The sequence below is a fragment of the Pholcus phalangioides genome, unplaced genomic scaffold, assembly GCF_987345545.1.
Source record: "Pholcus phalangioides strain wild (caught in Gottingen) unplaced genomic scaffold, Ppha-v1.0 ptg000003l_1, whole genome shotgun sequence".
In the NCBI taxonomy this organism is placed as follows: Eukaryota; Metazoa; Arthropoda; class Arachnida; order Araneae; family Pholcidae; genus Pholcus; species Pholcus phalangioides.
In genome coordinates this window covers 34,483,413-34,496,764 of record NW_028301596.1, presented here as the reverse complement: position 1 = coordinate 34,496,764, position 13,352 = coordinate 34,483,413, and the positions used below count along the sequence as shown (strand labels likewise).

The window sequence follows — 13,352 nt, the reverse complement described above, 5'->3', positions numbered from 1 at the left end:
TACTAATTAATTAATTAAAAATGTTTGAATTGAATTAATGAAATTTTGAGACTGCGATGTTAGAAAGGAAAGTTTTTAAACATTTTTCTGTTAAATGAGTGGTTATATTTAACTAGCTATAATACCCGGCGCTGCCCGGGTTTTCTTCAATGAGGCTGTTTGGATCACGTGATATCTCCCTCTTTCTTTGAGGGACATGCAAACCGCGTCTAAGTTAACCAATATGGCGACTTCCTGCGCGATTTCATGAAATAGACACATCTAGATTTAAAGAAACATAGAAACGAATATATATATATTTTTCCTTTTTTTAAGGGGCGCTAGGTCTTTCGATTACTCCCCCCCACCCCTAACTCTAAGTTATCCATCTGCCTGTTCCAGCTTTCAAAATGCTTAATTGAAGCTGTGGAATTTCTTCGATATACTTTACGGGCCCATAATTAATTTCAAAACATCCTAAACTACACGAATTTATGCAGTTGAATATCAAAAGACAATACGGAGATATTAATTTTCATGCTTGAGAAGATATAAATAAAAAGTTGAGATCAATGTTATTGCATGAATGTCTAACTCAAAAATAGGTCCAGCTAATTACTTAATATTTAATCTCCCGGGCTTCGTATATCTCTAATTGAACTCAATATTTCAGAAAACTAGAATTCAATACAATTTTTAAAATTATTGATGTGACAGAAAACTCCACAAAATTTCAGCATTTCTACAGTAAAATCGGCAATTTTAACACTGATTTCTATGAGGATGATCACCCTTTTCTTGACCCTCAAAGCGATGATGATGATTATGACGTCTATTCAAAAAGCCTCGTTACTGGCAGGATTGAAAATGTATCAAACCATTATAAAGGCATAAACTATTATACATATGCATATGCTAACAGAATTAAAGAAGTGACAAACCGTTGTAAAGGCATACACACGTCTGAAACGCATTGCTAGGGAACCATGGGAACCAAAGTAAACGTTCGAAAAGTGATTATTGAGGCCCAAAAACCATTGTTGCTCGACAGTTTTTTGCCCGTTTGGGGCATTTGCCCTGGTCTGACGAAATTTTAAAGTAGCCTATCGTTCAAGTCGGGTCCCATTTGGTAATATGCGAAATTTGGCGACGATTGATCTAAAATTGTAGATTTGTATAGAGAACATACACACACACACAGACAGACAGAAAATCAATTATATATATATAGATTTCCACACGTGACAAGTGTGGGGGACACGAGGGTAATTTTTCTCGAGAGGGGCGCTTCAATGTCCAAATTCACTCTGCCACATACTGTAATAACGCAGTGGTTCTTAAAACCCTTTTTTTACCCGCGGTGCACCTTTTCCTAATCAACGGTTATCCGCGTCTCCCCTCAGCAGTCCAACAAATAATCGCTTCGAAGAACCTTTGTCAGAGTCGCCGCTCCGCCGCGTCCCTGACGAAAGGTGGCGGTGCACAGTTTGAGAACACCTGCTGTAACATGTCAATTCGTTATTGGTTCACGGGTCCTAAAAGAAAATATCTTGGTGCGCACCCGGTTGAGCGCCTCATGATCCCAACGTCTTTGATCTGGTCAGGATTTTTCACCGGCTTTCACGGGCTGGGTAAATAAATAGTGTAAAAATGAGGGGATTTGTGTTCCCTGTCTCAGGGTTAGCCCCTCGCCTATGTGGTTACCAGACGCGGGACCCGGTGTGAAAATAATAACACGGCTAGACACGTCTTGATAACTTCGTCCCCCTGATCCACGAATTTTATTATTGGGAAAATATTTTGTGGGAGAGGGGAATCGAAAATTTAGAAAATTAAAATCATGAAAAAATTCAGAATAAATGCAAGAAATAATTCCAGCATCCATATAAAAATTCAGAATACATGCAAGAGAAATAATTCCAGCACCATAAATAGTTCCAGAAATTGATGAAAATTCGGAATAAATGAAAGAAATAATTCCAGAAACTGACGAAAAAGTTCAGAAAATTCTAGAATTATTTCTCTCCAAATGAATATCCAGAATTCATCAAAAAGGAATTATTTTTACTGTAAATGCGGGGCCTCCCAAAACGAAGGGCCCGGTGCGACACCTGTCGCTCACCTCCTAAGGGCGGCTCTGTGTGGAAGCCATGTAAGAACCAATTATGAGAACAAATTATTTTTTCTAAAATTTAACTTGAACTTCGATCATGAACACCAAGTCTAATTTATGTTATTTGCCATTTCAACTTCATTTTATCACTTGACAACACAAAACATTAAGCAATGATTATGCTACGGATGAAGATCTCGAATGAAATAATATTTTTAAAAATAAATTTCAGAGGTTTAGATTCATTACCGAGTGCAACCAAAATGAAATGAATACTTTTTTGGCAAATTACAAAGAGAATTATAAAACAATTACGAGAATAAAATAAGAATATATTTATATATATTTAATTTCTTATTCGTGAGCGTGTGTGGATATTTAATTCTAACCTCATTGGAGATATCAACGACGAGGTCTTGGTCACTCTTATCTTCTTCGTTAGTCTGATTGCTAGGAAAGCAGAGGGCAGCCAGCTCGCTCCAAGTCACGCCTTTACCAGACTACAACACACACAAAATAATAAAAGAATATAAGATATAATATATTAATTAATTTATCCTTCTTCTTAAAATATTATTTTTAAGCGATTCCATATAGACCTTTCTCTTTTTATATATTAATGGGGAAAAAAATATTTATAATAGGGAGGAAGAAATTTGGAATAATATAATTACATGAATTTTGATTGTGTAAAAGTATAAACACATAAATTTTAAGAAAATAAGATTCAGTAAAAAGAATTATTTACGTAATATCAGAGAAAAGTCAAGGAACAATTAATATACAATTTTTAAAGAAAATCCTATTTTAGGGCACAACATGTCTTGAGAGCGAGTGGCAGAACTCGGCTTCGATAAGAACATGATACGAATGGGAAGACCATGTGGAAAAAAAAAAATCACATGAAGGGATATAATACACTGAGGAGAGCATACGTAATTTTCATAAATAAATTTACATACAGTATATGGAAAAAAAATTGAATATTTTATCTAAATAGTCACTATAATAATAATAATAATAATTGAAATTTAATGAACGATAGCTTCAAAATTCCACAAAAATATTGTTTTATGCATAAGTACACTTATATATGAATCATTATTAAATAATTATTTAATATTATTAAATATTTAATTATTACTCAGAACTTTAAATTAAATTTTCACATTTTCTTTGTGAACGAAATTAGTTTTATATTTTATTAATGAAGAACAATTCAAAATATTCTTACGTGGTCATGTTGTTTTTCCTCTTTTCTCCTTTTTTTCTCCAGATCGAGGTCCGGGGATCGACTCCGGGGTTTTTCCCGATCATGAGGAGATATGGAGTTTCTCTGCAAATTAAGAAAAAAAAAAGAATATTTTTGCATTGTACTGATAATTATTCAAAACACAGATAAGATAATAGATAATAATAAGAGAGATAATTGATAAAATTTTGATAGCAATTTTCAGCAAAATAAATAATTTTTCCTCATAGGAATAATGCATATATATTACATTTATAAAGTTATAATATTATCTGATAAGAAAAATTATAAAAATTATTTCAAAACAGTGTAAAAACAATGTTTGCTTGCTAAATAAATAGGTGAATTCGAGTGAATCCAAACTAAAACAAAAACATTATATCAATGGGCATATCTCAAAAACAAATACTCGCGGAAAGAAGCATTTAAAAATTTCCAATAAATTTCAAATAATCTTTTTAAAGAAAGGAAATAATTCCCATCAAATCTATTCAAATGTTTGGAAATAATTCTAAATCAAAAATGAAATATCCGTTAACGAATATCGCTTTAAATGGGCACCGAAAGTTCATCAAAAACTGAACAGAATGTGTTTGCAAAGGACAAACAATTCTAGTAAACTTTTATTCAATCAAACGCATAATAAAGAAGAGGGCGGGGGGAGGTATGTGTGGATATCGTATCTCTCTCTTGTAGTGTTTACGATTGACAAACATAACAAAACGTTTAATAAAATATCTCCCGTACTTCAGCCATTCATTTCCATTTCTTCTTTCGGATATTATTTAACAAAGCGCAAAGAAAGAATAACGATAACAGTAATAATAGTTTCGTTAAATAGTGGAAAATATCCGAGACATTGGAGCAGAAGAAGAGGGTCGAAGGTTCGAGCGGAAAAATCATCATCATGGCAATGTTTACAAGAAATTGGCACAAACAAAAGCAAGGGGGAGGAAAAAGCCTCTAAATTGCCATCGACAGTGTTTACCGTAACCATTAGATACTACGTATAATTGCACTTAATGCCAAGTTAAATATATGCCATTTCAAAATAAAATGGACAGAAAAAAAAATATATATACATAATTTTTCGAATGTTTACTTGAGAGATGATATGAATGTGTATACATGTGTATTTTATGTACACACACAAACACACTAACGTAAATACACATCAATTTTAAAGGCGTATTATTTTTCTTTCCGAATGGAGAGAGAGAGAGGGGGGGGGGGATTTATTTGCTTTAAGGATTAAGATAAGACCTGTTTGTCAGAATTGAATTTTCAAATATAAATTTTAGGAATTTTTTTTCCTCTCTATTTTAGAAATTTTCAATTATATTACAGTATGAATGAGACGAAATATACGCTGCTTTTGAATTAGATTGAAGGTGATATAAGTATGCGATGAAATAGATCTGAACGAAATAGTCTATCTGATATTTTTATTCATCACAGTACGTAAAAATCAATTAATACTTAAAGAAATTGGATAATTTTTAAATTTTGTTCACTTTAAAAAAAAAATTAGCTATCAATAGTTTTTTTATATTTTAGCAAAAACTATTTTCTGTGTTTTTAACTCGTATTAAACTTGAGACATTTCCAATATCATGTATATTTAAATTTTTTATTGATTATTTTTGGATTTTTTTACAATTAAATTAATTTCTTTTCACAATTCTAAACATATTATAAAATCTCTCAAAACTATAATTTCGATTCTAGAAAGTTTATAGAAACACAAAAAATAATTCAATAAAACCAATCGATAAAAACGAATGATACAAAACAAATTATAAATAATAAATATAAAATGGTGACTAATAAGAATAAGTGATAAATAATAATTTTTTCTTAATTTATAACCTATTTTTTAGCCAGCTTCAAGGAAAATTAGCCTGTTGCGGCTTCAGATTTTGTATTCGTATAAATAATAAATGTTAAAAATAACTTAAAAATCTCAAAAATATTATTACAGTTTTAATTCAAATAAATAAAAAATTTAAGAAATTTTATTTTGTTACGTTTGTTATCCTATGTTTTGAATTTATTCGAATTTTTTTACATTTCCCACGTTATGAAATAAGCATTAATCACATCACCAAACCAAGTTTTAAGACTAAAATGTCATATTTGGGAAGAATAATTAACCGTAATATATTTCAACCACAAACTGACCAATCACAACACAAAAAGAAAAAAAAAAACCAGAATATATCTAAGAACACACATATATATTGGTCGGAGAGTCGGTCACGTAAGAAGGTCTGTCTCCTCACCGGTCTTTGGAGAGAGATTCAAGTTGACCTAAAGCGACTAAGAATTTCTGTCTATATACTTAGGAAGTGTGCCGTGTGTTCTGCGCAAAGAAAAGGGAACAGCCATGAAAAAAAAAAAATACACATAAAAAAAGTTTTCGTATGTTTGCCAAGGGATGTTTGTAGAGAGGTTTCAAGACGAGCAGTGAACGGAAGCAAGACTTCGAAGGGACATCAGTTATAAAAAAAAAAAAATGGTGAAACGGTGGCCGAACGAACGAAACCCTCTCCATGCTTCTTCTACTTCTTCTTCTCTACTCATCTTTACTCTTCCAATCTTTGGACGGACGTCTTAGAGCAAACATCACTCAACCAATAACAACGTGACAGAAAGGATAAGAAAGAGAGGAAAGACCTCAGTCCTAAGTCCACACACACACACTGTGTTTTTTATTCTCCAGCTCCTTCTCTCAAACATTCAAGGACTGTATAAATATGGCCGAAAAGAAAGAAAACGGCTTCCTACCAATCACATTTGTTTAAACGCACCTGAGAACATAGTAACGCGCGGATCGGAATTTAAAATCGACGATAAATAATCCCGTCACGTGGACAACAAACTCCTGAATTTTTTTTCCTTTCTGGAGTTTTTGGAATTTGGTAAATGAGGGGTGTACAACTTTCGGCCCGCCAAGGGGTTTCACCCGGCCCGCGGAAGGTATTCAGATAAAAAAGTATCAGTAGTAAAAAGCTGATCACATATTTCCTTAACGGAAAATACGGGAAATCAGAATCCACACGAGCCCATCGTCAGTTATTGCTGAAAAATTGCCAAATTAAAAATTGTTTCCAATTATAGCCAAAGAAGTTATCGTAAGGTTACTAATTAAAGCCAAAGAAAGTGTCTGCAGGAAGTGAAGTTGTTAATCATAGCAAAAGAAGTGTGCGGGAAATAATATTGCTAATTGTAGTCAAAAAGAGTGCCTGGGGGAAGTAAAATTGCCAACTATCGCTGATTGCTGAAAAATCACTGATGGCCAAAGAAAGATGTCTAGACTACTTAAACGCAAAATCGATTAAAATGTACTAATTCACACCCACGCACACAAATAAAATATGTTTGATAAATATGCAAAATAAATATATTTATCTAACTATTTCTAATTGTGATAATTATAGTGATAATTATCAGCATAAAGTTTATAATCTCAATCCTTGATTTCAGTAAAAAAATATAAATTCGAATAAGGTTCGTTGAAATTCAGCGGGACATTTGTAAAAAGTCAGGACGTTCAAAATTACGGGAATGACCCGTATCTGTGCTGTCACCTATCAAATTAAAACTAAACTATGTGTGTCATAATTTTTTAAAGCAAGGTTAGTTGTGGGTTTCAAACAGGTATGCACTATGAAAACGATTAAAATCTGTTGTGGCACTATATGTTATTTGTTCCTACACTGCATACCAGTGTCTGCTGTTCAGTTACGTATCGTAAATCGGTTATATGATTCGAAAAGCGAAGTGAATTATATAAGTTGGTGACTTTTTTCCAACTGGAACATCACGGAAAATTAAAATGATCAGTTTGACTAATTTTGGATTTTTCATTGGTGACCACATCCTTTCGAATATTCGTATTACTTTCAAAATTTCAATTAAAATAATTGTATTACTTTCAAAATTTCAATTAAAATAATTGTATTACTTTCAAAATTTCAATTAAAATAATTGTATTACTTTCAAAATTTCAATTAAAATAATTGTATTACTTTCAAAATTTCAATTAAAATAATTGTATTACTTTCAAAATTTCAATTAAAATAATTGTATTACTTTCAAAATTTCAATTAAAATAATTGTATTACTTTCAAAATTTCAATTAAAATAATTGTATTACTTTCAAAATTTCAATTAAAATAATTGTATTACTTTCAAAATTTCAATTAAAATAATTGTATTACTTTCAAAATTTCAATTAAAATAATTGTATTACTTTCAAAATTTCAATTAAAATAATTGTATTACTTTCAAAATTTCAATTAAAATAATTGTATTACTTTCAAAATTTCAATTAAAATAATTGTATTACTTTCAAAATTTCAATTAAAATAATTGTATTACTTTCAAAATTTCAATTAAAATAATTGTATTACTTTCAAAATTTCAATTAAAATAATTGTATTACTTTCAAAATTTCAATTAAAATAATTGTATTACTTTCAAAATTTCAATTAAAATAATTGTATTACTTTCAAAATTTCAATTAAAATAATTGTATCACTTTCGATATTTTTTATGCAAATTAATCGGTTTGTTTTGTAATTTTTTTTTAAGTAAGTAAAATCCAGTCATAATATTTTTCGGGCACCCAAAATATTGATTCGGACATCTATTATTTTAAGTTAAAGTTATTTGTTCAGCCCTGGGCTACGGGTAAAAATGGAAAAAAAAAATTAAATAGAAAGGACATAATTAAAAGCAATGACAGATGGCACAAAGAGTTGCGAAAAAATAAATTCAGATGAGAAGAAATGAGGTTTTCAAGTGAAACATAGTGAGATAAAGAAACTTTCAGAATGCAGTAGAAATGCGCATAGATCCATCTAAATGCACGGACCTTTCCGGGAAGCCCAAATCCAAAGTGGAGCGACATGATGTGATCTGGTGCTATGATTTTTGGGAATAAGTATACAAATACAGTCAAACCTCGTTAATGAGTCACTTTTGGGAGAGCAAAAATATGACTTAGTAAGCGGAGTGACTCGTTAAACGGAGTAAGCCATAGCTGTGCCAATTCCTGCCTGAGGATAATTGAGACCTTCCCAAAAGTGACCCGGTAAGCGGAGTGACGTGTTAACCGGGTGACGCACTGACGAGGTTTGACTGTATTACACTCATCAGTTGTTACTTCCAGCTTATGTCGAAATAATTGTGTTCCTGAATTAGAATGGGGGAGGCACGAGAATGTAAAATGTAGTCCAAAGAGGGGGGAATGGGGAAAAAAGGGTTAAGAAATACATCAGTGGGAGCAGCGTGAGAATATTTGTAGTGTAATGACTCATTCCAGGAAGAAACTATTTTGAAAGGAGAAAATTTTTCCACCCATATTCGTCCTACAATATTTCATTCAGGCCGTATTGGTAGAAAATAATCACGAGGACCTGTGTATGTCCTCTTTTGTCCACAACGACCATTGCCTAACCATGCCAATCAAAAATTTATGGCTTATGGGATGACCAGATAGTTTAGTCAGCATTAGGAATTGTCTTGTTCGAAGACGAACTTCAAATGGTTATTTTACCACCGATGATTTAAAAGGGGATGGTCCGAATATATCGCAGTCGAGGGGAATATTACCTCTAATTAACTACATTCTCCATATATAATTGCGCCCCCGTTAACGCACTCTATTCATTTCTATGGCCTCTCCTGTGTGCCACCTCTCGTTGCAGCATCGCCTCCCTTATGCAAGCTGCTGGCCTCTAGAATAGATATACACACATGCTCACATACACAACCAGAGAGACGTTGTCTCTGGCGCTTAATACCGCCATCGCGCTCCCTTAGCAGCAGCACCGTTTATTGATGCAAACATCATTAATGTTCAAGGTGGCACGCGGGGGGTGGCCCTTTCCACTCCCCGCGTTTCAAGGAGAGCAAAACCGGGGAGGGCGCCGAACCAACCAAGCAACCAACCTTACGCTATCCCACCCCCCACACCATGCGGACAGCTTTGAGCCCGAGCGATTAATAACGCCGCCTTCGCCTCTCTCACACAGACGCACATACACAATTCGCCTGCTCACTCGACACCCCCCTCCTCGTTCCGATGGCTCTCGTACGGGCGCCCTCTTCTCCTCTTCACAGTCTCTCCCCCCCCCTTCAGATAGCACCCCCGCTGAGCAACCCGCTCATTTAAATGACAATAAATCACAGTTATTACGGACAAACCGCAACCGCGTGCAAAATGGAAGGTGTGTATGCATGTGTGGGCGGGGGTGGCGAAGAGAATCGAGTAAGAACGGGAGCGGGGGGGGGGAAATCGGGCGCTCTCGCCTTTACCGCCACTACGCTTTCGACGGCTCCAGGACACAGCGTTTATATGCGAAACGGGGAGTAAGAGAAGGAGGGTGGCGAGGGGGGGGGGCTCCCTGGGCGTGGAAGAAATTCACATTGCATTCGTTTTCGCCCTCTTCCCCATCACGTATGACGTCCCATCTTCTCGGACTCTCTCTCTCTCCCCCCCCCCCCCAATAATCTTTCTGGAAATGCTGGCAAATGCAAGACATTGTAATTGGGTTTTAAGAGGGGACATCCCTCCCCACGTTTTACATTCGCACACATGCATATAGTATACAACGGTGGTTCTCAACCTGGGACCATGTGGGTCCCCTTGTGGTCATGGGATATTTTGGGAGGGCCACTGAAAATCAGATGAAAGGGGCACCACGACAAGGGGTGGAGGCGGGGGGACCCACTGAGAGCTGTGAAAAATTACAGCTTTTAAATGAAATATGGTGCAAGAAAATGTTACTACTTCCAGATTCCAGTGTAGTGCAATCCACAGAACCATCGCCACATTAAACCACGCACCCATGTGGGTATGGGCTAAGGTCTCATATCCTTCGGGGAGGGGGGCTACATGATGACATCTGGTGATACGAATTTTAAATTTAACTATCTAATGTAAGCTGTAAGGTCAAGCTAAGTATGCACCTCCCGACCGAGGGGGGGGGAGCATACTTACTTTGACGACCCCTTTGACCACCACCAAACCAGAACATGGCTCCCACTCTGTCCCAAGACAGGGATATAAGCGGTTAACGAAGCCACGCTAGAGAACGACCCCTTTGACCGAGAACCTCATGTTGTTGAAACGGCCATGCATAACCCCCCCCCCCCCCATTCCCAAGGTCGGAGACTCACCGTACTCTAGAACAGGGTAGACACGGACTCAGGGTGATGTGTCGGAAGGGTAGATTGTAGGTTAGCGTTTGATCGTACCATATTTTTCACATTTGATTCGGCTATTGGGAAATATGATCACCCACTTTTTGGATGCGTGCCTGGCCCGGAGTTCCAGAGATCGATCTCATTTATAAAGTTTTCGCTCATTATAAATTTAGTTTTGATTAAATTGAATTCGTAGAATTTGAATTCGATAAGTAGAAAATGGCTTCTTCTGGGATGAGGGTAGGGGCACGAGTAGAAAATATTGTCAAAGAGGGGGCCATGGTCTGAAGAAGATTGAGAAGCATTAGTATATAGTATAGTAAAACCCCTTTTATGACCCCTTAGATACGGTCACACCCCCCCCCCCTCTTTTACGGCCAAATAATAATTTCCCGTCGTATAATAAATGTATGCATTTCAAACCCCTGATTAACAGTCACCACTGTTTTACGGACGGATTTTTTTTGTCCTGCAGGAGACCGCAAAAGAGAGGTTTTTTACTGTATATAACACCAAAGAAATTTGTTTTTGGAAATAGTTGAAAGTATAAGACATTGTCCCGTCCCTGCCCCGAAAAAAGAGAGAGATGTTTATATATTTTTTTTACGGCAAAAAATATGTAAAACGATATTTCTCTCCAACAAAAAGGCTTCCATAAAAATAAAAAAATCTGAAAAAAAGGACTTATTTTTGTGAATATTATGTGCATGTAAAAATTCACGTTTCCTTCTTGTTTGTCAAATAATAGATCGTCTTTCCGAATAAGGAAAAATAGAAAAAAAAAATTCAAATTCAAGTAAATTTTAAATTGCTCTTGTTCTAAAGCATTTCCTATTTTATTTTATTTTTTGGAAACGTCGACCTTATGTTTTTCATATTTGTGCTAACGAGACTCGTACTGCAGTGAAAGAAGAAAGTGGGGAAGCAGGAAAAATAAGTGAAAATTCTAAGGAACTTCCACTCGGAACAGACCACAAAAATTCTAGAGAAAGGGGTAAAAAACAAATTTCCCCGAAATAAAAAAAAAAAAAATAGAAATAAGAATAAGAAGGGGAAATAAATGAAAGTCTAGCGCCACGTCTCTTCCACGAAAAGAGAAGAATCGCTATCCACTTTGTGCAGAAACTGAGAGTACTTTTCCTCCGTGAATAAATTTAAGGCTTGCCGTAATAATGCGGTAAGAATTTTTTTTCTTCTTCTTCCTTTCCTATCTAAAAAAAAATTTTTTTTTTTTACTTATTTTCCCCCCTTTTTACTTATTTTTCCGTATTTCTGTATCCAGTGGGGTCTAATGGCTGGTGGAAAATGGAGTACGTAGTAGGAACTTAGGGAAAAAGAATCTTGAATGCAGCCACAAAAGAATAAAATAAAAGAGCGAAGAAGAGACCCTCTTTCTTCTATAAATTGGAAATTGTTCGCAGCGAAAAGACTTAGAAAGAAATTTACCCACAGATTCAGTCAAGAAAAAGATAAGAATTTTTTGTTATTTTTTTTACTTATTTTTTAAGGATATTTTTTTTCCTTCTCTTAAGGAACGAACGGGTGGTTGGCTAAGCCGAACAAAATGACATAACGACCATGCCACTCCTAATCCCATATTTTGTCCCTTCACTTCTACGCTGAGAGCTATATACCTACAATAATAATATCGACAAAAAAAAACAATTTTGTTTTTAATAAAGAAAATATTTTCCATTATGGGAAATGACAAGTTTTGTAGTTTTGAAAATGATTGTATTTTACTATATTTCATTTGAATGCTGCACATATTTTATTAAATTCACCAACATGCGATGTAGAGTATCCTTAGAAATGATATTTCATCGTTATCGGAGAAAGATTATTATTTATTATTGCATAATTTTTTTTTGAATTGTTTTACTGCTTTTATTCGGGCTGAGAATCGATTATAACTTTTAACTGGTCAATCAAACATTTTAATCGACAAAATAATCGAATTTTAATCAGGAATTTTTCAAATTCTAACCATTTATATAAATATCAACCGTAATAACTATACATACTTAGTTGTCCTTGCACGCATTTTACTGGAGAAACGTTAATCATAGAGGCATACTTCCAGCTAGAAAAAAATGTCCAAATAACGTGTGGAACTCAGATACGCCATTCATGTTGCAAGAGCTTGCGTGTGACTAAAAATTCAACGTTTTTAGTTACTGAAATAAAATAGAAATCACTTTTTATACGAACACCCTATGCTCAAAAACCCAGTTAGAAAATTGTAACCCTGTTTCTCCTGAGGCCAACAAAGACAATTCCACGTTTCCAAATGCAATATTCGCAGTGATATTAAAATTCAAAAATCGTGGGAAAGTTAGGAAAGAACAGCATAAATCAGAGTAAGAACCGTTGTTCGTTAGTTTTTGCTGTTCTTTCCCTACTTTCTTACGATTTTTGAAATCAAACATCTCAGCAAATATTGCACTTATAAACATGGGTTTTTTTTTTGCTGGCCTCAAGAGAGAGGGAAATCACTTTGTGATTGGGTTTTTGAAGACACGGCATCCGTATTAAAAGTCGTTTTTTTTTTTTTTAAAATTTGACAACTATACAACCCCCTTGCAACATGAATGACGTATTTGAGTTTTACACGTCATTTGGATACTCTTTCTAATTGAAAGTACGCCTCTAATATCAGCGGTTCGATAGTAAAATGCGGCAAAGGAGAAATTAAGTAATCACCCTGAATAATATCTATTGATGTTGTAAACATATATTTTGATAATTTTAAGCACTTACTTTCTAGATATGAGCAAATATACGAAGACAAAT

At 34.6% G+C, this 13,352-nt stretch overlaps 1 protein-coding gene across 6 annotated transcripts in view; it reads right to left on the bottom strand.

Moving 5' to 3' along the window:
- Positions 1 to 13,352, bottom strand: part of LOC149088447 (transducin-like enhancer protein 4) — a 307,412-nt gene that overhangs the window by 42,388 nt on the left and 251,672 nt on the right. For all 6 annotated transcript variants that reach the window (XM_089247536.1, XM_089247540.1, XM_089247539.1 and 3 more), the window contains 2 exons: positions 3,327 to 3,428; positions 2,482 to 2,592 (listed from right to left, as the gene is read on the bottom strand). In XM_089247536.1, the coding sequence (XP_089103662.1) occupies positions 2,482 to 2,592; positions 3,327 to 3,428 (213 nt within the window). The remainder of the gene's footprint in view (positions 1 to 2,481; positions 2,593 to 3,326; positions 3,429 to 13,352) is intronic.